General features: G+C 43.0%; 2 protein-coding genes across 4 annotated transcripts in view; one reads left to right on the top strand and one right to left on the bottom strand.

Annotated features, from left to right (window-relative positions):
• Window positions 1-9,752: 9,752 nt before the first annotated feature.
• Window positions 9,753-23,204, bottom strand: CHAMP1 (chromosome alignment maintaining phosphoprotein 1). 2 transcript variants are annotated; one of them, XM_089688131.1, is made up of 2 exons: window positions 23,145-23,204; window positions 9,753-12,563 (listed from the first exon to the last, which is right to left on the bottom strand). In XM_089688131.1, the coding sequence occupies exon 2, from the start codon at window positions 12,513-12,515 to the stop codon at window positions 10,371-10,373; it is 2,145 nt and encodes a 714-aa protein (XP_089544257.1). In that variant the 5' UTR covers window positions 12,516-12,563; window positions 23,145-23,204; the 3' UTR covers window positions 9,753-10,370. The 2 variants fall into 2 exon arrangements, with proteins under 2 accessions (XP_089544257.1, XP_089544258.1); XM_089688132.1 differs by having other exon boundaries at window positions 23,086-23,172.
• LOC149453615 (F-box only protein 36-like) overlaps window positions 18,874-23,615 on the top strand; it is a 66,277-nt gene continuing 61,535 nt past the window's right edge. For both annotated transcript variants that reach the window (XM_089688135.1, XM_089688133.1), the window contains exon 1: window positions 18,874-18,922. The gene's annotated coding sequence lies outside the window, so the exon portion shown is untranslated. The remainder of the gene's footprint in view (window positions 18,923-23,615) is intronic.

The raw sequence follows: 23,615 nt of genomic DNA, 5'->3' as shown, positions 1-23,615 counted from the left end.
CCAGTTTCCAATAATTCCCCCCTGCAGTTCACATCCAACAGGTCAGGAATGTATGGATGAGGCTCTTGTCCCTATCAACATAGAGGTTTTGTGCCCACTCTCACTGAAAGGTACCCTCTTAATGTTAAGGGTATGTGGCCTGATATGGTTCAGGAGGGAGGGGCATGTTTGCTGTCCTCTCTTTTCTGGACAGCCAGGCTGCATACCTGGAAAAGGGTCCCATATAGATTTTGATGGGGGCTCAATCTGGGGTCTTCCTCAATATTCATACTAGACTCTATCAAAGATATACATCTTGTATGACATTTGCAGGGGACCTAATGCCTTATACAGAAGCAGGCTGGCAGTTGTCATTTAAGCAGGAATAGGTTTTTTTTTCCTTAAAACGGAACTCCACCCAAAAGCAGAAGTTTTGCTGTAAGCCTTTGTCCCCGGCTCCACATTAAGGTTTAGCACTTTTGGGGCATGGGGGGGGGAAGCGGGTACCTGAATCTGACAGGTACCCACTCCCACCGCGATCGCCTAAGAGGTTTAGGCTTTTTTTTGCTGGGGTAGACTATTGCTCACCCCCAGTAGGATCCTTGATGGAGCTGCTTTTGAAACCTTCAAAAACATTCACCTTCAGAGCGCACATGCAGTAAAAGCTTTTTACATGGCTCTGCAACATCCTCTACTCAATCTATAAAGTAGTGCAAGGCAGCCAATATGAACTGGAAGAGCTTCACAAATAGAGAATTAGGGTGGAGAAAAGATGGATCCTTGCCATGAGTTTAGTTCAGTCCCTTAAAATTTGAAAGACTAGTATCACAGCTATGGCAGGGCCTGTCAGGGAAAACAATGTTTTAGAGAACGTCTCCAGTTGTTTATCAATAGAGTTCTTAAAACACTGGTGCATTCTCTACAGCAGGGGTAGATGGGTATAAACTAATATAAACTTAGCCGACCTTAAAAAGTGGACAGTGTCAGTAGGGCAGTGAATGGTGTCAGTGTTTTTTATAATTTGTTTTACAATATTATCCCCCCCCCCCAATAACAAGTGGCCTCTGCCCCTTTTTGTGGTGCTGACAGCCTGCCCTTGGACATCCCCAGGCAGCGGAGAGCAGCGGTTAGTGGGAAGCAATAGGAAAAGCTTGGGCGCCTGTAGGGCGACAGGTATTAGAGGAAGAGCAGCCCTGTGATACTGCCAACTCTATGTTGTACTCTAGAGGAATGTGCACTACCCTCCCCTTCTGCTTACCGAGAGATTATTATCATACAGTATTTATATAGCGCCAAAGGGTTTGCTCAGCGCTGTACAGTAGCAAGGGGGACAGAACATGAGACAAGACAGAAACAATACAATACACAAGGGGTTCAAGGGCCTATTATTATCATTATACAGGATTTATAAAGCGCCAACAGTTCACTCAGTGCTGTACATTACAAAGGGGGACAGAACATGCGACAGTACAATAACAATACAATGCGATACACGAGGGCCCTGCTCTTGCGAGCTTACAATCTAGGAGATAGAGCCAGAGGGCCATTCCAAGGCACTCGGAGTGTCAGAGGGGGGTGTAGGAGCCTGTGCAAGGGTAACCAGAGGGTGGAATGTGCTGAAAAGATGCAGATCTCCAGGGCAGAAGCAGAGTTCAGCGACTGCAGAACCAGCCTCAGTGCAACCTTGGATATGCACCCCCCATATTTACAAATTGGTGCTTGGTTGATAGCATTGCCCTGTGTTCTAGCAACCATGCACCTGCTGGTTAACATAAAAAGTTAACTTGGCCAGCTCCCACCCTCCATCCTGAGCTGTGCTGCCTCCCACCCTCTGCTCTGCCCTGAGGATGAGAGTGGTGGAGGCTGGGGGGGGGAGGGGGGAAGGAGTGGCACCTAAGCTGGGGTTGGCAAAGCAGCGACATTTTGCTGACCCCCATCTACAGGGATAATTTTCAGCTTTATTAAGAAGATACATTGCCAGATCAACTGTGAAACAGCCTCCTCAATTGGGTATCATACCGCAAAACACGTGAAAGGTATAAAGTTTATCAGGTGTTTTCCAGTAAGTGTACAGAATATCTGGAAAAAGCCTCCAACCTCTAGCTCCTAGACTGGTAGAAGCTACAAGCTACACTTCCATCTCACCCCACACCATAATCCCCTTTCCAAACTTTACACTTGGTGTAATGCAGTCAGACAAGTACTGTTCTCCTAGCAACCACCAAACCCAGACATGTCCATCAGACTGCCAGAGAATTGTGATTCATCACTCAAGAGGACATGTCTCCACTGCTCTAGAGTCCAGTGGCGTTATGCTTTACACCACTGCATCCAACACTTTGCATTGCACTTGATGTAAGGTTTTGATTCAGCCATAGAAACCCATTCCATGAAGCTCATTGCGCAGTTGTGCTAACCTGAAGGCCATACGAAGTTTGGAGGTCTTTAGCTATTGACTCTGCAGACAGTTGGTGACTTCTGCGCACTTCAGCATGCACAGACCCCGCTCTGCCATTTTACGTGGCCTACCACTTGGTGGCGGAGTTGCTGTTCTCAGTTGCATCCACTATGTAATCTTTCAATGCAAGAAAATTTCACAGATGGACTTATTGCACAGGTGACAACCTATCACGGTACCACACTTGAATTCGCTGAGCTCTTGAGAGTGACCCATTCTTTCATAAATGTTTGTAGAAGCAGTCTGCATGCCTAGGTGCTTGATTTTATACTTAATTGATTATATAAATTTAATAACTTTGTTTCTATCCACCCTTTCTGGTATCCAATCATACACCCCAGTTTTCAGAATCATGCATTACAATCTATATAATTTTTTTGTATTGTCTTTTACGGAGTAGAGCTGTATCCCCTAAAACACATTGGTTACTAAATCTGGTGCATACAGAATCTGGTGCAGCTGTTCATAGTAAGCAGTTTCAAGGTTTTTAACGACAAAGCTTAATTGAACACACTGAAGTTAGAAGCTGATTGGTTACCATGTACATTGTAAAAGATTCTGTGTGCACTACTTTTAGTAAATCTTCCCCCATTGGCTTTGTAATCACTCTTTGGAATTTGGATTTGAATAACACAGTATGAGTCTTGAATTCTAAATTCACTTATCCCTATCACAACCCCATGTGATCATAGAAATCCTTTTATGTGTGTAAAACTAATATTTAGATACTGTACACTTACAAAGCCTCCATGCTATTTGGAGATAAGGATAAAAACAAAAAATAAAAAGGAAAACCAAACATGGTTCTAGCAACATCAATCAACTTTCCCAAGCACCTTGTTGCTGAGGTGAGACGCAGGAAGGTCCACTGATGATGGCAGGCATCATCCTCACTAGATCCTCAGGGAATAGATGGAAGATAGAAGTGGTTTGAAGTGAAAGGGCTCTGGTAGGCTGTCTTCACAATCTAGCAAGTAGGTCAATTTACCGATTAGGGGATTTAGCATCCCCTCAACTTACTGTACATGTATTGTAAATAGGCTGTTGACAAGCACATGTATAAAATAGAAGGGAGCTGTGGTACTGTAATGGCAAACCCTTTGTCAAATTCCATGTTCCTCAATACTCCTACTGTAGTCACATAGCAACAACAGGGTAATTTCCTGGCAGTTTCCTTAAATTACAGTGACATGGCCTACCTGAAAGCTATATAACTACTGGGAATCACAGATTCCATTACATTATCTTTATTGCTGTCATTTTTATATGAGCAACTTTGTACATACAATTATGCATTTGAAATTGTTGTAACTATATTTAACAACCCTGACCATTGTGACACTACTGGAAGAGAGAAAGGATGAGAGTTTTTCTTATGAACACTTTTTTATGTAAAAAACACTTAAAAAAATTAAATGGAGAAAACCTTTGCAGTGTGCTGGTGTCTGCAAAAACCAGCTGCACTACTGCCCTGTTCTCAGCAGCAAGCTTTTCAGTCTTCAGAGTCTATAGCAGCCTTTTTCAACCAGGGTGCCTTCAGGTTTCTGCAGCGTTGCCTTGGCAAAATACTTAAAAATTGCCCAAAAAAGTAAGCAAGCCAGTAGGTGGATCAAACCTGCCTTTTATCTACACACACCTTACAGCCACTGCCAGCCTAGCTGATGATGTCATTGGTTGTTAAGAAGATAGTCAGGCACTTGAACAGAATCCTTGTTTGCCTCTCCCCTTTCCCTCATTTATGCAGTCAGCACTTAGGCCACATTACGTGAGTAAGGGAGAAAAACTGAAGGAGAAGAGAAACATTGAACTACCAGTTTGCAATGCTGTAGTTGTTTGGAAGTATAAATCACCACTAATGTTGGGTGTTCTACATGTGTGGATTTTGTTGCATTGTGAAAGTTTTAGTTCATTTTTTACATTTTAAAGTGGTGTGCCTAAAGATTGTCCATAACTTTAAAGGGTGCCTTGATTGGAAAAGGGTTGAGAAACACTAGTCCAAAGTACAGCCTAGATCAGCACACACTAGGAACACATACGAGACTACATGCTTAAAATTGGATGATTTAGTGACAGTGGTTTCTTCACTGTGTCTCTATGGACAAGCCTAAAAACGGTTAGAACACCTTTGCCCAAAAAAACAAAAAAAAAAAAACACAACTCTCAAACATCCATCACCCTGGCTGAAAGGGCAGCATACTTATCCTCTCACTCACCTTCATACTCCAGCTACACAGTATTCAGTGCTGGGCTCTCATCTACCCAATAAGAGAAGACTGACTCCTCATCAGTGATCCACTCCAAACTAGATGCCAACAGAAGTCCTGCACAGTAGCCAATAACATTTCAACCAGCCCAAAAGGAATATTATAGAATAAGCCAGAACTTTAATTTCTCTTGCACCATAGCATATAGGTAGCTATGGTGGCCATACACTAGAAAAAAGATTACAAGGAACAGATCTGGGGAAGATAACAAAAACATTCTGCTACACTGGAGGGACAGCAGCCTCCAGAATTCTCAAATGGCAGAAGTTTGGCACAACCAGGACTCTTCCAAGAGCTGCTCACCTGGCCAAACTTGGGAGAAGGGCCTTAGAAAGAGTAGTGACTAAGAACTCAATGAGCACTCTGACTGAGCTCCAGATAGTGTGGTGATGGAACAATCAATCTGAGCTTTATGGCAGAGTGGCTAGACACAAACCAGACACCACTTATCACCTGCCCAATAGCAAATGCAACAGTGAAGCATGGTGGTTGCAGCAGCATGGTGTGGGAGTTTGTTTTTTTTTTTTTTTTTTTTTTTTTTTTAGCAGCAGGGAGTGGGAGACTGATCAGGGTTGAGGGAAAGCTGAATGGAGCAAAGCACAAAAGATATCCCCAATGTAAACCTGTTCCACGGTGCTCATGACCTCTGACTGGGCTGAAGGTTTGCCTTCCAACATGGGAACCATCTGAAGCACACAGCCAAAACACAGGAGTGGCTTAGGGACAACTCTGTGAATGTCCTAGACCTAAATGCTATTGGACATCTCTGGAGAGCCCCGAAAATGGCTGTCCACTGACAGTCCCCATAGAACCTGACTGAGTTTGAGAGAATTTGCAAAGAAGAATGGTAGAAAATCCACCAATTCAGGTGTGCAAAGCTTGTTGCCTCATACCCAAAAAGACCCGAGGCTGCAATTGCTGCTAAAGGAGCTTCTACAAAGTACTGAGTAAAAAGGGTCTAAGTACTTAAAGTACATGTGATATTTCAGTTTTTCTTTTTAAAAATTCAGACATTTCAAAAATTGTAGTATCAGGCTGCAACATAACAAAATTGAAAAAAGTGAAGGGGGTCTAAATACTTTACGAAGGGACAGTATATAAAAAAAAAAAATTATGTACAGTATCTCACAGAAGCAAGTTCCCCCCTCACATTTTTGTAAATATTTTATTCTATCTTTTCATGTGACAACACTAAAGAAATGACACTTTGCTACAATGTAAAGTAGTGAGTGTACAGCTTGTATAAGTGTGTAAATTTGCTGTCCCCTCAAAAAAACTCAACACAGCCATTAATGTCTAAACCGCTGGCAACAAAAGTGAGTATACCCCTAAGTGAAAATGTCCAAATTGGGCCCAAAGTGTCAATATTGTGTGGGCACCATTATTTTCCAGAGCTGCCTTAACCCTCTTGGGCATGGAGTTCACCAGAGCTTCACAGGTCGCCACTGAACCCTCTTTCACTCCTCCATGACAACATCACCGAGCTGGTGGATGTTAGAGACCTTGCGCTCCTCCACCTTTTGTTTGAGGATGCCCCACAGATGCTTAATAGGGTTTAGGTCTGGAGACATGCTTGGTCAGTCCATCACCTTTACCCTCAGCTTTTTTTAGCAAGGCACTGGTCATCTTGGAGGTGTGCTTGGGGTCGTTATGTTGGAATACTGCCCTGCGGCCCAGTCTCCGAAGGGAAGGGATCATGCTCTGCTTCAGTATCTCACAGTACATGTTGGCATTCATGGTTCCCTCAATGAACTGTATCTCCCCAGTGCCGGCAGCACTTATGTAGCCCCAGACCATGACACTCCCACCACCATGCTTGACTTTAGGCAAGACACGCTTGTCTTTGTACTCCTCACCTGGTTGCCGCAACACGCGCTTGAGACCATCTGAACCAAATAAGTTTATTATGGTCTCATCAACCGCAGGACATGGTTCCAGTAATCCATGTCCTTAGTCTGTTTGTCTTCAGCAAACTGTTTGCGGGCTTTCTTGTGCGTTATCTTTAGAAGAGGTTTCCTTCTGGGACAACAGCCATGCATACCAATTTGATGAAATGTGAGGAAAATGGTCTGAGCACTGACAGGCTGAGCCCCACCCCTTCAACCTCTGCAGCAATGCTGGCAGCACTCATACGTCCATTTCCCAAAGACAACCTCTGGATATGACACTGAGCACGTGCACTCAACTTTGGTCGACCATGGCGAGGCCTGTCCTTAGTGGAACCTGTCCAAGACCGCTATATGATCTTGGCCACCGTGCTGCAGCTCAGTTTCAGGGTCTTGGCAATCTTCTTATAGCCTAGGCCATCTTTATGTAGAGCAGCAATTCTTTTTTTCAGATCCTCAGAGAGTTCTTTGCCATGAGGTGCCATGTTGAACTTCCAGTGACCAATATGAGAGAGTGAGAGCGATAAAACCACATTTAACACACCTGCGACCTTGTAACACTAACAAGTCACATGACACCAGGGAGGGGAAATGGCTAAATGGGCCCAATTTGGACGTTTTCACTTAGGGGTGTACTCACTTTTGTTGCCAGCGGTTTAGACATTAATGGCTGTGTGTTGAGTTATTTTGAGAGGACAGCAAATTTACACTGTTATACAAGCTGTACACTCACTACTTTACATTGTAGCAGTGTCATTTCTTCAGTGTTATCACATGAAAAGATATAATTACAGAAATGTGAGAAATGTACTCACTTCTGTAAGACACTGAATTTATGTGCAGCATAATCCCACCCACTGCATGTTACTAACTGCAGTTTGAGAGTCAACAAGTCCTGGTTTGTGGGTTCTGTGTCTGATACCCATAATTTCACTTCCTAGTGGCACAAATCTCTGTATGCCTAAAATCTTGACTCTGGAAGTGAGAGAAACAATTCCTAACACTGTTCCAACTGTACCCTAAACATAAAGCAGTGTCAGTACCAAGTTGATCTGATCCAGGAATATAGACCAAGTAAGCCAGACAAAGAAACTGGCAACCCTAGTTAACCCTTTCATGACCAGGGTAAAAACAAAGCTAAAATTCCCAGACCCAATTTTTCAAGTTTGACATTTGGTAATATAACTGTACATACAGTGCTCAGCATAAACAAGTACACCCCAACAGATTTGTTAGAAAACCTTTACTATCATTTCAGAATCAACATTTTCTATGGGACACATTGATTGCAAACATGATTTTTTTAATTTTCACAAAGTATTTTTCCTAACAAATTCATTCAAGACCATGTTGCAAAAATGAATACACCCCAATGAGAGTCTTAGGCGCAAAGCGAAATTTTAGACAATAAAATCCTAGTTGACAAGAATTCAACTACAGGTGAGTCTAATTATTCATTAAACAGGTGTCGAGCAGACAGTTAATTATAAAAGGGTGTTACTTAAAGAAAACCCCTTTGCATTTCATACTGTCAGCAATAGCACCACCTGGAACAGAAATGTCACAAGGCTTGAGAAAGAAAAATTTTTTTACACAAGAAAGGTGAAGGCTACAAGATCAGCAAAGCTTTAGTTATCAGTCAGAATACTGTAGCAAAACTGATACAAAAAGTTAAAGCTGAAACTGCAACCATCCCACAGAGACATCCAGGCCATCCACTGAAGTTAACACCTCAGCAGGAGCATCTGCTGATGAGAAAGGTTGAAGAAAAATCACCATGCAAGTTCACTGCAGTTAGCTAAAGAGGTAAAAAGTCAAACTGGGGTGATTGTTTCCCATGACACAATACGGCGTACATTGCAGAGGAATGGCATGCATGGGTGTCGTCCATGAAGGAAGCCTCTCCTAAAGCCCATACACAAAAAAGTCCACCTAGAATTTGCCAGGGCCCATGCCGCAAAGAAGACATCTACTGGGACTCTGTACTCTGGAGTGATGAGACCAAGATAAAATGTTTTTGGAACTGATGGTTTCAAAACTGTATGGAGTCACAAAGGTGAGGAGTACAAAGAAAAATGCATGGTGCTTACAGTGAAACATTGTGGCGGCAATGTTCTTCTGTGGGGCTGCATGAGTGCTGCTGTCGGGGAGCTGCATTTCATTGATGGTATCATGAATTCACAGATGTAGTGCTATATATTGAAGGTAAAGACGCTACCATCACTTTGGGCCTTGGTTGTCACGCACTTTTTCAACATGGCAATGATCCAAAACACACATCTAAGGCCACGGTTACATTTCTGAAGAACAGGGTGAAAGTGATTCAGTAGCCAAGTATGTCTCCTTATCTGATCTCAATCACCTATGAGGAATTCTGAAGAGACAAGTTGAGCATCACTCACCATCCACCATCCAGGGTCTAAAAGAGGTTGTTCTTTAAGAATATAAAAAGATAGATGTTGCAATATGTCACTAACGTGTTCATTCCATGCCTAGAAGACTTGGTGCTGTCCTTAAAAATCATGGATGTCATACAAAATACTAGATTGAGTAGTTTTTGTTGTGGGGTGTATTCATTTTTGCATCAATTCATTTGAGTAAAACTGAAGATTTTGTAATCCAAGTTAAATTATTAACCTTACATTCACGTAATGAGCTAAACAAATGTTCTATAAAACTCCGTTGTGTCAAAATTTTGGAAATTGTTCTTGTGTTCATGGAGATATTGAATAAAATCTTACTTTTCAAAGGGGTGTACTCATTTATGCTGAGCACTGTATCATCACAACCACTTAAGTGTATCCAGGTGGACTGTACCTTGTTTTTTTTTCCAGCACAGACTGGGCTTACATTTGGTGGTAAATGTTAATGGAAATATCCTGAAAACTGGCACAAATTTTTTTTTAAACTTATATTTTACGCCATTACCATTACCCACCAAAAAAACAAAACAAAAAACACACAACTATACAATAACTCCTCCCACTCCTGACAGTTGCAGTGACTCTACATATTTGTTCTTTGTGCCCATAGTGCAGGCAAGCAATAGTATGCATTTTGTTTTTTTTTTTTGGTCCGACCTAGAAACCACTGACACTAAGGCTCCATCTGCATATTGCCTAGGGGGATGTGTGAATTTAAGAAATAAAGACCAAGGCAAATGGCTGCATTAAATAATGCAACTTTAGGATACTGTCACAATCACAGTTCTTAAACAATAAGATCATATACAAAACAGAATTACATAAGTTATTTAACAAAAAAACAAAACAAAAACACATTAGTAGTGAGTAAAACCAAAAAACAACACACTAGCAGAAAGCTAATAATTCACTAGGAAAGCAGCATACAATATACAGACGGTACCCAAGAGCTGCAGCACTATTTATGCAACTCCTTTGATGAAGTTCATACACTGCTAAAATTGTCACCACCAACAAAGACAGAAGTCATTTTCTTTTCAGTGGCACTTTAACCAGCTGAGTCAACCGCACCAAGGAATGACAAAATAAAAACCTACAATTCACTATATAGCTCTCCAGGGATCGACAGTTCCTAGCGTAGAATAGATTATTTCTATTGTACACTAGAAAAAAAATCTGCCACAAAGTAAAATATCCATCTGAAGCCTCCACACTCCCAGTGCTGCTCCCTGGCAGTACTGTCACTAGGAATAAGGCTCAATAGATTAAATTTTGAACCCCAAATATAGCATGCAGCCCAGGAGTCATAAAAAAGGCAGCTTCCATTTGAACTCACAAACATTTTACTTCATAAGAGCTGTTATAGGTTACAGTCAATCTTCCGTTTGTCATCCTCATGAAGATCACTGAAGTCTAATGGTTTAATGGCGTCTTCTGGCTTCATGGCGTCTTCTGGCTTCATGGCGTCAGCTGGCTTCATGGCGTCAGCTGGCTTCATGGCGTCAGCTGGCTTCATGGCGTCAGCTGGCTTCATGGCGTCAGCTGGCTTCATGGCGTCAGCTGGCTTCATGGCGTCAGCTGGCTTCATGGCTTCTTCTTTGTGGCGATTATCACAGTGTGTTTGATGTTTTTTGAAACCCCTTGGATGGTCAGTCTGAAAACTGCATCTGTGACATTTATACAAGCCTTTAGTGTGAGATGTAAGATGGTTCTTCAAGTGTGTCTCCATTACAAATGTTTTTCCACAGGTTTTGCATATAAATGGACTTGGCATATTATGTCTGGTGATCAGATGGTGTAGAATGGGCCCCCTTTTCAAAGGCCGGCAATGACATAACAAGCAATGAAACCTACCCTTTACACGTTTAACATGTTTCAATATTTCTTCATCTTTATCATCTGATGCATCAATGGTGTCATGAACAGTTAGAGAAATGTCTTTGGTGTTTATAGTTTCAAGTCTATCCTTAGACCATGGTGTAGCTTTGTACTCTGAAAAATGCAAAACTCCAGGCAAGCGTGCAGGAATATTTATTTTTGTAGAGGTATCTGCAATGTCCTTCTGATCACCAGATGTGCCCTCATCAGGAATTTCATCATCTTCTGAAAAGGGTGATGACCCTTTCACTACAGAAGTAGTAGCCTCATCCGAGTCTTTTAACTGAGTGGGAGTTGTATTGCCCTCCAAGTATTTAGGCATATCTTTAGAAGGAAAATAAGCATCTTCCTCATCAGAAAACTCCATAATACCCTTTGATATTGCTAGAGTGTTCTCTTCTTCCGAAAACTCCATAATGTCCTTTGACAAACCTGATGTTCCTTCTTCAGAAAATTCCATTACATGTTTTGATACATTTGTGCTTTCCTCCCCATCTGAGAACTCCATTATATTTTTTGTTGCATTTGCAGTTTCTTCTTCATCTGAGAAGTCCATGGCATTCTTAGGTATTGTAGTGGTTTCTTCCTCCTCCTCTTCCGAAAATTCCATTATGTCTTTTGAAGGAGCTGGAGCATCCTCCTCTTCATCTTCAGTAAAGTCCATTTCTTTTCCTGCAGCAGATGCATTTTCTTCCTCCTCAGAAGAATTTTCATGATCCTTTGACGGAGCTGGAGCAGCTTCATCTTCAGACATGTTATCTGTAGGCTTTTCTTCAGGTGGCATCTCATCCTCAGAAATGTCCTCAATCCCCCTTGACTGGTCAGGTACAGGCTCATCTTCTGAAGAGGACTCAGCCTCCTTTGCCTGAGGTGCAGTTTCCTCATCTTCTGAAAAATGTGGTATGCCACCTGGTAAAGTGGGTCCATCGTCATCATCTGAAAATTCTGGTATGTCCTTTGATGGAGATGATGCTGCATCATTATCTGAAAATTCAATCCCAACTTTAGCCATCACAGAGCTTGGTTTTCTTTCATTACTGCTATTATTGCTGGATTCAGACTCTGGTAAATCAAGCTCACTACAAGACTCCTTGTCTTTAGTCTCTGCAGAGATCTCACTAACCTTCTCTATGCTGCTGCTTTTAAAATCACTGTCAGAATTATCTGGGTAATCCCTATTTAGTGCTTTCTCTGGCCAAGAGGTAAGTGTATCATTCTCTTCATTCTTTACAGCTTCGTTTGTCTTGCTTTGATCTTGCTCATCCACATATTTATCATCTTCACTTTCCAAACTTTCTGAATCATTCTTCTCCGAGTCTATTTCTGAAGCTGGTTCTGACTTAGGCTCAACAATGGGCTTTGCTTCATTGCTCCATTTTTCTGCCACTGTATGCTGATTTAATATATGATAATACACATTGGCAAACATCTTGTTTGTGAAAAAGCAACGATGGCAATGGAACAATCGTGCACTTTTCTGGTAAAACACTAGTTTTCCTAAGCCACCAGTATTAATTTCCTCACAGAACTCTGGGTGAATGGTTCCCATATGAATTTGTGTACTTTTGTAGTCACTTCCATGAAAACTGCAACGAGTACAGTCCAACTGATTTTCTAGGACCTCCATTATTATTTGTCACCAGCAATATCTAGTCTTGTAAATATCTGTAAGCATCTGAAAAAAAACAGAAAAAAGAAATTTAAAACCTTTGGTTTTAATTTAATTTAAGGTTACATTTGTGCATTTATAATAGCTTGATTTCACTGACAAGTGAAGAACAAGTTCACTTTTTAGAACTCTGTATTCCCTTCCCTCATATTTTCCAATAAAAATACAGACCACAGATTAAAAAGAACCAACCCCCTTCTGCTGCAGCCTGGGCAGTGTATGTCTTGTCTGGCATCCTGTAAACTAGTTGCCATGGGAGAGATTTACTAAAAGTGGACTACTCAAAATCTGGTAAAGCTGTACATCAGGGGTCTCCAAACAAAGGTCCAGTTTAAAGCTCCTTCAGACTTTACGGGGGCCAGACTATGGGTATCAGGAATATAAAAGGTCCTGACATCAGTAGGGGAAAAAAAAAAATGCCCCGTTTTTGGTGTCAGTGGGAATTGTGCCCCATCATTGGTGACATTGGGAGGAATTGTGCCCCATCATTAATGTCATTGGGCCCCATTGTTATTCTCATTGGGAGAATTTGTGACCCACCATTAGTGTCATTGGAAGGAATAGTCTCCCACCATTTGTGTCATTAGCAGGAATTTTCCCCCTTCATTGGTGTCAGTGGTAGGAATTATGCCCCATTGTTGGTATCAGTGGGGCTCAATGAAAGCAAAGGGCCACATTTGGCCCTGCCAAAGTTGTGCATGGTAGCCAATTAGCTTCTAACTTCAGCTTGTTCAATTAAGATTTGGTAATAAACCTGGAAGCGAATTGGTTTTTATGCACACTTGCACCAGATTTTGCACTCTCCGGTTTTAGTAAATAACCCCCACCCCCCCCCATGTGTCAGCTTGGCTATAGAGAATAACCCCCAACTCTGCATTTAGATTGGTACATTTACCTGAACAAAAAATGGCCACTACCCTAGTCTATAACTGGCCTTCACAGCAAGGAGCAGATGGAAGGGCGACACTTGTCAAACAACAAAAGAGAAAAATTCCCAGCTCAGCTTGCCAGCCAGCAGACAAACCGAATTAACCTAACAGTATGCGTTAAACACAGGGGTTTAGTTAGCACACATTTGCAAACACATGCATAAGCTACAGAGCCTAGTCATAGCACCCCAGTATTCTGTAGTTCCTAACTCTCCAATTTTAAGAGCCCCCATTGTAGACGCACAATTTATTTAATGGACCAAAGGCAGATGGACCCAAGGGAGCCCACCTCTCCTTAAAAGGTACAGGAGCACACTGGACACCCAGCATATAGCACAATGGCAGCATTTACCTGAAACAACCATCATTACGGCCTGCTTACCACCCACTGCACAAGTTTGTTTTAAAAGTGAATGGTACCACACATGTGCAGGTAATTGATAAACAGCTCCATTCCAGGCATTTATGGAGTTACCACTTTAAGTCGGCCTGCCACTGGTACTCACAAAAAGAACAACCACTGCTGCTCAGAACAGCCTCCCCCCCACCCCTTTAGCATAAAGACTACCTTGCTGTTTTCAAGCATTTCGAAAACTGTTCACTTGGGCTTCCCGATTTCTATAGTAGAGAATATAGGAGATTAAACAAACCCACTGCAGATTTTATTGCAGATTAACTGCCGCAAAAAAAATCAAAAACAAAAAAAAAAAAACATGTATTCATCACAATTCCCCTAAAAACATACCTGCAGATTGTTTAGTAAACGATTTAAACTGGTATTAAACCCCAAAACAAAAAATTATTAAAATTGCAGCTCATCAATTATTACAGTTGTGTCCAAAATTATTCAACCCCCACTGAAATTGAGTGTTTTGGCCAGTTTGACATTGCTTTTGATCATTCAGTCATCTTGCTTACATTTACATTAAAGAGGCACTTGTAGGTCAGACAAATATAACATAACAGTTATAATGAAATAACCACAAATGTCTTTTCTGTGCTCACAGCATTATCAGTTTTATTCAACCCCCAAGTGACATTCAATCTTAGTACTTAGTACAGCATCCTTTTACAGTTATAACAGCTTTTAAACGTGAAGCATAGCTTGACACAAGTGTCTTGCAGCGATCTACGGGTATCTTCGCCCATTCTTCATGGGCAAAGGCCTCCAGTTCAGTCACATTCTTAGGCTTGCGCACTGCAACTGCTTTCTTTAAGTCCCACCAGAGGTTCTCAATCGGATTTAAGTCTGGTGACTGCGATGGCCACTCCAAAATGTTCCAGCCTTTCCTCTGCAACCATGCTCTAGTGGACTTGGAGGTATGCTTGGGATCATTGTCCTGTTGAAAGGTCCAACGTCTCCCAAGCCTCAGGTGTGTGACGGACTGCATCACGTTTCCATCCAATATCTCCTGGTACTGAAGAGAATTCATGGTACCTTGCACACGCTGAAGCTTCCCTGTACCTGCAGAAGCAAAACAGCCCCAAAGCATGATTGACCCTCCACCATGCTTCACAGTAGGCAAGGTGTTCTTTTCATCATAGGCCTTGTTCTTCCTCCTCCAAACATAGCGTTGATCCATGGGCCCAAACAGTTCTAATTTTGTTTCATCAGTCCACAGAACACTATCCCACAACTTTTGTGGTTTGTCCACATGGCTTTTGGCATACTGCAGTCGACTCTTCTTATTCTTTGGAGACAGCAAGGGGGTACGCCTGGGAGTTCTGGCACGGAGGCCTTCATTACGCAGTGTGCGTCTTATTGTCTGGGCTGAAACTTCTGTACCCACATCTGACAAATCTTTTCTCAGTTCCTCAGCAGTCACACGGGGACTTCTCTCCACTCTACGCTTCAGGTAGCGCACAGCAGTCGAAGTCAGCATCTTCTTTCTGCCACGACCAGGTAGCGTTTCAACAGTGCCCTTTGCCTTGAATTTGCGAATGATGCTTCCTAAGGTGTCTCTTGGTATGTTTAACATCTTTGCAATCTTCTTATAGCCATTGCCCTTCCTGTGAAGAGAAATCACCTCTTCTCTTGTCTTCCTGGACCATTCTCTTGCCTTCACCATGTTTGTAACCACACCAGTAAATGTCTAGAAGGAGCTGAGTATCACAGTCATTTTAAAGCTGCCTAATTGGTGCTTATTATGCTTGATTGCTGCTCGGTGACATCCACAGGTGTTTTCAATACCTGATGGAAAGCACCTGTATGAACCTCTGTTCTTCAGAGTGGTAGTCTTTAAGGGGTTGAATAATTGTGGCAATGAAGAAACCACATAAGAACCATTTACTACTGTATTACATAAACAATTGATGTCATTTTAGTTGCATTTGGGTAGTTACAACGTCCTTGTAGGATTTGATTCTGAATACAATTCCAAATGTACACTATAGTCCCTAAACCCCTTTACAGCATTGGGGGTTGAATAATTTTGGACACAACTGTAGATGTGCTAGCTGCATTAGTTTTCTTTTTTCCTTTATTTTCACTTGATGATTCAGCCACTAAGTGTTATTGTCAACTTGCTTTACTAGGCTAATCTGTTCAGACAAAGTAGCAGTTAAGAGGTTGAGAAACCATTTAACATTGACAAAAGGTACTTACACAATGGTCAGCTTTTATTCATTCATGTAAAACTTTTTTGTAAAAAAAAAAAAAACTTTTTACTGTACATGCTTATGATGTGTTAGCTGGAGTTCAGCTAACAATTTCTTAGTCAAGTCCATCTAGATTTGTTGGTCAAAGGGCCAGTTAACATGAGAATGCAGTGCGGGAACGACATGTTCCATGCGCATTTCCTGCACCACGTTCAAAATGCACTGCCTTTATGATCTGCTGCACATGCCGATACATTAACGGCACTCCAACTGCAAATCACAAACACGGTGCATGTGCAGGCATCAGACTGCATGGTACCGAAGTACCACGTGATTTGGTGCAGTGTGTTTTTCAATAGTGCATGCACTGCTTTCTGTGTGTTCTGGTGTGATTTGCAGCCTATTCAAATTATTGGGCTGGCTAATCGCATAGCAGCAGAATACGCAGGAAGACGGACCGACCAAAACACTATCCTCTTCAAAGGCTGATAACGCTTCCTCTTAGTGGAAGATTTTGTGTTCCACTTTTCATGCTTCAGTAGCTTGCATCACTTCTCTGCTCATAAAATATCACTTCCACCTGGCAGTACTAGGGTTGTTGGTTCAAATCCCACCCACAGCATCACCTTCCTGGAGTTTTCATGTTCTCCTTGTGCCTGTGTGGGTTTCCTCCCACACTCCAAAGACATGCTGGTAGGTGAATTGGCTCCTGTCTAAATTGGCCTGTGTATGTATGAAAGTAAGTTAGGGACCTTAGATTGTATGCCCCTTGAGGGTTAGGGACTGATGTGAATGTACAATATATATATATATATATATATATATATATATACAGCGCTGTGTAAATGGATGGTGCTTTAGAAGTACCTGAAGTCAACCCTCTTTCCATTATTGCCAAGCATACCTAACCTCCCCGTGCCTCAAAGTGTGTTGGCAGGTTCAGTGAGATACACCCCTACTTTACTCAAGTGGAGTTTGAGGATGGAGGACAGCAGTTGTGCTCTACCCCTTACAACCACAAACTGATCATGCTGCCCTCTCTCTCCACCCTGCCAGTAATGATCTGCTCCCATTGACATTTTCTGCTCCTTAAGCTCTCTTTTCCACATTCTACAAGTAGCTATCCTTGGCATTCTGTCACCAACATCTTACTTTAAAATCACTTCCTTCCAGTCACTCCCTTCCCATGCCTTTATTACACATGCCATTGCTATTCCACATCCCTCCACGATAAGAAACCAATCCACCATCAGCTCCTATAATACCCCATCAGCAATCCTGTAGACTACACACATTTACCATCAGTTAATATACAATGGTAACATACGCCAACTTTCCAACCTTCAGGTCTTGGTTCCCTGCCATGAAGAATCCACGCATACTGTTTAATAATGAAACTGAATATGTGTATATGAACAAGAGAGTCCACACAAATTTCAAACTAATGAACTCTTCCAAAAGTATGGTTGCACCAATACCGATATCGGTGCCCATACTAAGCATTTGCATGAGTTTCGATACTCGTGCAAATGCTCAGATACCTGCCTGAAAACAGATACCTTAAAAAAAAAAGCCGGCAATTACCGATTTTAAAGAACAGGGCGCCACATTCTTAACCACTTCCCGACCACCCTATAGCAGAAATACTGCTACAGGGCAGCTTGGGTGCGCAAAATCACATATATACATACACACTTGATTTTGCATTTCCGGGTAGGGGGGCACGAGCCCTACACATGCCGCCGTGAATCACCGGGTCCTGGCCGGTGATTACTCGCTGGCGCCCAGTGATTTCCGAGTATCTCTGACAGAAAGAAGAACTGTTTTGTTTAATAACAACAGTTCTCCCTGTAAGCTCAGGCACACTGCTTTGGATGACAGTGCACAGCCATCCAAAGTCGTGTGCTTACAGTGAAACACACTGACACCGCCCCCTAGTAAGACACTCCCAGCACACAGTTAACCCCTTCTTGCCCAGTGCCATTAGTACAGTGTCAGTGCTTTTTTTTTTTTCTAGCACTGAACACTGTATTGGTGTCACTGGGGATGTCAGTAACACCAAGTCAGTTCCCCCCCAGTGTCAGAATGTCTGCCGCAGTCCTGCTATAAGTCGCTGATCGCCACTATTACTAGTAAAAATAATTTTAAAAACATCCCAAATATATACCACCATTTGTAAACGCTATAACTTTCACGTAAACCAATTTACACGTACTGGGATTTGTTTTTTTTAGCAAAGACATGTAGCAAAATGCATTCTGGTGTAAATGTATGATGCAATTTGATTAAAAAATTTTTTTACTGGACATACGTTTAATAGCAAAAAGTCAAAAATATTGCTTTTTGTCTGAAAATTGTCACTTTTTTTTTTTTTTAATAGTGCAAAAAATAAAAAAACTGCACAGGCATGCGACCAAATACCGCCGAAAGATAGCTCAATTTGTAGGAAAAAAAGGACGCAAATTTAATTTTGGATACAGCGTTGCATGACTGTGTAATTGTCAGCTAAAGTAACGCAGCAAAAATGGTCTGGTCAGGAACGCGGGGGGGGGGATAAATCCTCAGGAGGGCAAGTGGTTTACGGCGGGGGGAAGAGGGGGGCTTGGTGTACCCCTGCTGACAGCTGAAATGTAAACAAAAGAATTGGTCCTAACAATTGGAGCTGTCAAAAACAAAACAAAAAAAAAAACAACAACCTGACTGTTTATCAAGAACATTGCTCAGCAGCTAAAAACAGAAAGATAAAGGAACATTTTGTATCTGTTTATTCATCTACAGATCAAAAGGGATGAAATTCTATCTGCAGATGTCAGTCAAAAGCACCCTGTCAAGTAAAAGGTTTGCGTTTATAAATTAAATGTTCCTTGGATTAACCCCTTATTAACTGGGAAGTTATGCTAATCTGCCCTAATTAACTCCTTATTCTCCTCCATTTAATTATTATTTTCCTGCAGATTTTTGTTAATTTCCATTTTATAAATTAAGAATTAAAATGTATTTGTTTATATTTTTACACATTTTACATTGAAAAAAGCGCAAAATTGAAAAAACAATTTCAATGCTTTACTAGAATCATAATTTTACTGTCATTTTTTGTGTGAAAGTTATAGGGGGGAGGGTCCCTTCCGCTGCTCGTAAAAACAATTCAGCAGCTAATTGACCACTGGGATTGTTTTTACATGAAAGCCGACCACCAGCTGAAAAAAAAATTACACCAGGATGATGCCTGTACATTGCTGGTCCATGTTGGGCAGATATATATATATATATATATATATATACACATACAGGGGCGGACTGACAACTCATCGGGCCCCTGGGCAATAGTGGATCATGGGGCTCCTGTGTCCTTGTCCAAACTCAAAAAAGCCTATGAAAAAGGTACCAGGGGCATCTCATGGGGCCCCCTACTGACCCCAGGCCCTCGGGCAGAGCCTGAGTTTCCAAATGGTCAGTCCGCCCCTGTGTGTGTAATATATATATATATATATATATATATATATATATATATATATATATATAAACCAGCAGAGAACATAGGCATAAGATGAACCGTTTCTGTGGACCAATATGACTGCAATTCATTCTTTTTTGTCCATATTGAGGGTTAGGCCCAAAAGAGTTTTAAATTCAGAGACCATGATAGATTTCCATACAAATTGTCTGGCAAGAGCTGAATTTAGGTGGGCAGCCATGTATTGTGTGTATAAATTGCCTTGGCACACAATCAATTGATACAAATCTTCCATGAAAAACAGTGGAGGGGCTAAACGCTAGTGCTGGCAGTGAATGGGGCTGATCCTGCTAACACTGCGTTTTTGGGGACACTATACAAGGGAGGCATTAGTATAGTTCTATTCGTGGTCAATATATTGATCCGTACAAACACTATACTAGTAATGGGGGTGATCAGTGACCTATAGCATGAGTGCAATAGTGTACGGGATATTACCGTCAGCTGACCCTATCTGATGTCGCTATTGGCAGTAAAAGAGTGATCAGTGAAAATTCTAAATGCTGACACTGTACTAATGGCACTGGTTGGGTGACGGGATGATTAAAGGGTTAATAGGGGCGGTCTAAGGATTAAATGTGGTAATGGGAGTTGAAAATGTAGTGCTTTTACATGGTGCTGTGTTCTTTCTTCTCTCCCTGGACCGACAGTGGCAGCGGGGGGTGCAGATGCGTTCACACGCCAAAACAGGAAGCGACCCAAGATTACATCGCTTTGCCAAGAGCCGCTGCTCACCCGCAAAATGCGGGTAAGCAGTTGGCAAGTAGTTAAAATTTTTTAAAAATTCTCAATGTTTTTTTTTTTTTCACATTTTTGTATTTTTTTTACTTCAGCCCTGCCTATCCATGCCACCCCATCAGTGCGTCCTATCCAGGCCGCCCCATCAGTGCTGACTATCAGTGCAGCCTCATCAGCGCACATCAGTGAAGAACAATCACCTGTTTGCAAAATTCTATAATAGAAACTAAGTCAAACTTTTTTCTTTAATTTTTTTCTTTTTTTTAGTGCAATAAAAACCCCCAGTGGTGATTAAATACCACCAAAACAAAGCTTTTTGTGTGAAAAAAAAAATTATATAAATTTCATATGGGTACAGTGTTACATGATTGCAATTGTCAAAGCATGAGAGTTGAAAGGTGAAAATTGGCATGGGCACGAAGGGGTAAAAGTGCCTGGTAGGCAAGTGGTTGGGGGGGGGGGAATGCAACTCTACTGGGCATTATTACCCCAACTGTTTGTTTAAATTTAGCCAATTAAGACTCGACTTCTATTTTAATACAATTTTCTAGAACATGAAAAATGTGCAGCAGAAACACAATGCCTGCACACTTGTGTTCACCAGGAGCACAGAGAAGTCCTCATCCCCGGTCACTGTAGTAGTAAGAAGTAGTATAGGAATAGTGCGGAAACCCTCAGAGGAGGACACAGCTCTACCCTGCACACTTCTGTTCACAAGGAGCAGAGAAGCCATGATCCCCGGTCACTGTAGTAGAGGAATAGTGCGGACACAGCTCTACCCTGCACACTTGTGTTCACCAGGAGCACAGAGCTCTACCCTGCACACTTGTGTTCACCAGGAGCACAGAGCTCTACCCTGCACACTTGTGTTCACCAGGAGCACAGAGCTCTACCCTGCACACTTGTGTTCACCAGGAGCACAGAGCTCTACCCTGCACACTTGTGTTCACCAGGAGCACAGAGCTCTACCCTGCACACTTGTGTTCACCAGGAGCACAGAGCTCTACCCTGCACACTTGTGTTCACCAGGAGCACAGAGAAGTCCTGATCCCCGGTCACTGTAGTAGAGGAATAGTGCGGACACAGCTCTACCCTGCACACTTGTGTTCACCAGGAGCACAGAGAAGTCCTGATCCCCGGTCACTGTAGTAGAGGAATAGTGCGGACACAGCTCTACCCTGCACACTTGTGTTCACCAGGAGCACAGAGCTCTACCCTGCACACTTGTGTTCACCAGGAGCACAGAGCTCTACCCTGCACACTTGTGTTCACCAGGAGCACAGAGCTCTACCCTGCACACTTGTGTTCACCAGGAGCACAGAGCTCTACCCTGCACACTTGTGTTCACCAGGAGCACAGAGAAGTCCTGATCCCCGGTCACTGTAGTAGAGGAATAGTGCGGACACAGCTCTACCCTGCACACTTGTGTTCACCAGGAGCACAGAGAAGTCCTGATCCCCGGTCACTGTAGTAGAGGAATAGTGCCGACACAGCTCTACCCTGCACACTTGTGTTCACCAGGAGCACAGAGCTCTACCCTGCACACTTGTGTTCACCAGGAGCACAGAGAAGTCCTGATCCCCGGTCACTGTAGTAGAGGAATAGTGCGGACACAGCTCTACCCTGCACACTTGTGTTCACCAGGAGCACAGAGAAGTCCTGATCCCCGGTCACTGTAGTAGAGGAATAGTGCGGACACAGCTCTACCCTGCACACTTGTGTTCACCAGGAGCACAGAGCTCTACCCTGCACACTTGTGTTCACCAGGAGCACAGAGAAGTCCTGATCCCCGGTCACTGTAGTAGAGGAATAGTGCGGACACAGCTCTACCCTGCACACTTGTGTTCACCAGGAGCACAGAGAAGTCCTGATCCCCGGTCACTGTAGTAGAGGAATAGTGCCGACACAGCTCTACCCTGCACACTTGTGTTCACCAGGAGCACAGAGCTCTACCCTGCACACTTGTGTTCACCAGGAGCACAGAGAAGTCCTGATCCCCGGTCACTGTAGTAGAGGAATAGTGCGGACACAGCTCTACCCTGCACACTTGTGTTCACCAGGAGCACAGAGAAGTCCTGATCCCCGGTCACTGTAGTAGAGGAATAGTGCGGACACAGCTCTACCCTGCACACTTGTGTTCACCAGGAGCACAGAGCTCTACCCTGCACACTTGTGTTCACCAGGAGCACAGAGAAGTCCTGATCCCCGGTCACTGTAGTAGAGGAATAGTGCGGACACAGCTCTACCCTGCACACTTGTGTTCACCAGGAGCACAGAGAAGTCCTGATCCCCGGTCACTGTAGTAGAGGAATAGTGCGGACACAGCTCTACCCTGCACACTTGTGTTCACCAGGAGCACAGAGAAGTCCTGATCCCCGGTCACTGTAGTAGTTAGAAGTAGTAGAGGAATAGTGCGGACACCTTCAGAGGAGGGCACAGCTCTACCCTGCACACTGAGCACGTTACAAGCGCCAACTTGGACCAGGCCACGCCCACCAAAGCCTGCTCACCGCGCTGTGTGCTTTTGTTTTCCTTTCCGCACCATATAACTGTGCCCTCCGCACTACCCCAAAGGGCCGACTTCTCCAGCAGCACCCACACAATGCTCAGCTAGGCAGTGGCCGCTCAAGAACGGCGCACACTCGTAGAGCTGCTCCCGACCGCGCAGTGATAATAAGCATCCCGCTACACTGCAGTCACATGACCCGACACGGCGCACACCTAGCACCCCACAATCGTATACACACACCTCGCTCCCTGCAGGCTTCACTCACAACAGTGCCCTACGAGACATGTTACCGCGCTCACCTGCACACTTCACCAAGCGCCACCCCTCGGCCTTACATCACTATGCAGGCGACGAGACGCGAGACAAATCAAAAGCAAGCATTTACGTCATCACGCTGGCTCAGGCATTCGTCGTGTGCGTTTTGTACGCAGGCGGACCTTGTAGTAAGAAAGTTTATTCGCGGTTTAGTTACTCCGTTTGAAGGAAAGTTTGTGGTACAATAAAAAGCTGCTTTCTGCACGCTACACTACCATTTTGTATGTGTAGGAATGGTTTAGCCAAGTTTGTATTCATTGAGAAGAAAGGTTAACCACTTACAGACCCGGCTTTTTACTGCTCCCTTTTGTTTAGGCTGCTCTGTCTTCCGGTTTTGCCTTAAAAAAAAAGCGGGAGAAAAACGCATGACTGTGTATACCTTCCTTCACATTGATCTGTTGAGCGTCAGGTGCGTTTTACAAAGTGCTGCATTTTTGATTCGGTAAAAAAAAATG

The sequence above is a fragment of the Staurois parvus genome, unplaced genomic scaffold, assembly GCF_062004578.1.
Source record: "Staurois parvus isolate SC_StPar_1 unplaced genomic scaffold, SC_StPar_1.0 ptg000446l, whole genome shotgun sequence".
Lineage (NCBI taxonomy): Eukaryota > Metazoa > Chordata > Amphibia > Anura > Ranidae > Staurois > Staurois parvus.
The sequence above is the reverse complement of the archived record's forward strand: the minus strand, read 5'-3'. Positions and strand labels throughout refer to the sequence as shown.

What these genes read in the sequence shown, in the direction of transcription:
- CHAMP1 (XM_089688131.1), bottom strand. Translation starts at nt 12,515, where the DNA reads ATGGAGGTCCTAGAAAATCAGTTGGACTGTACTCGTTGCAGTTTTCAT.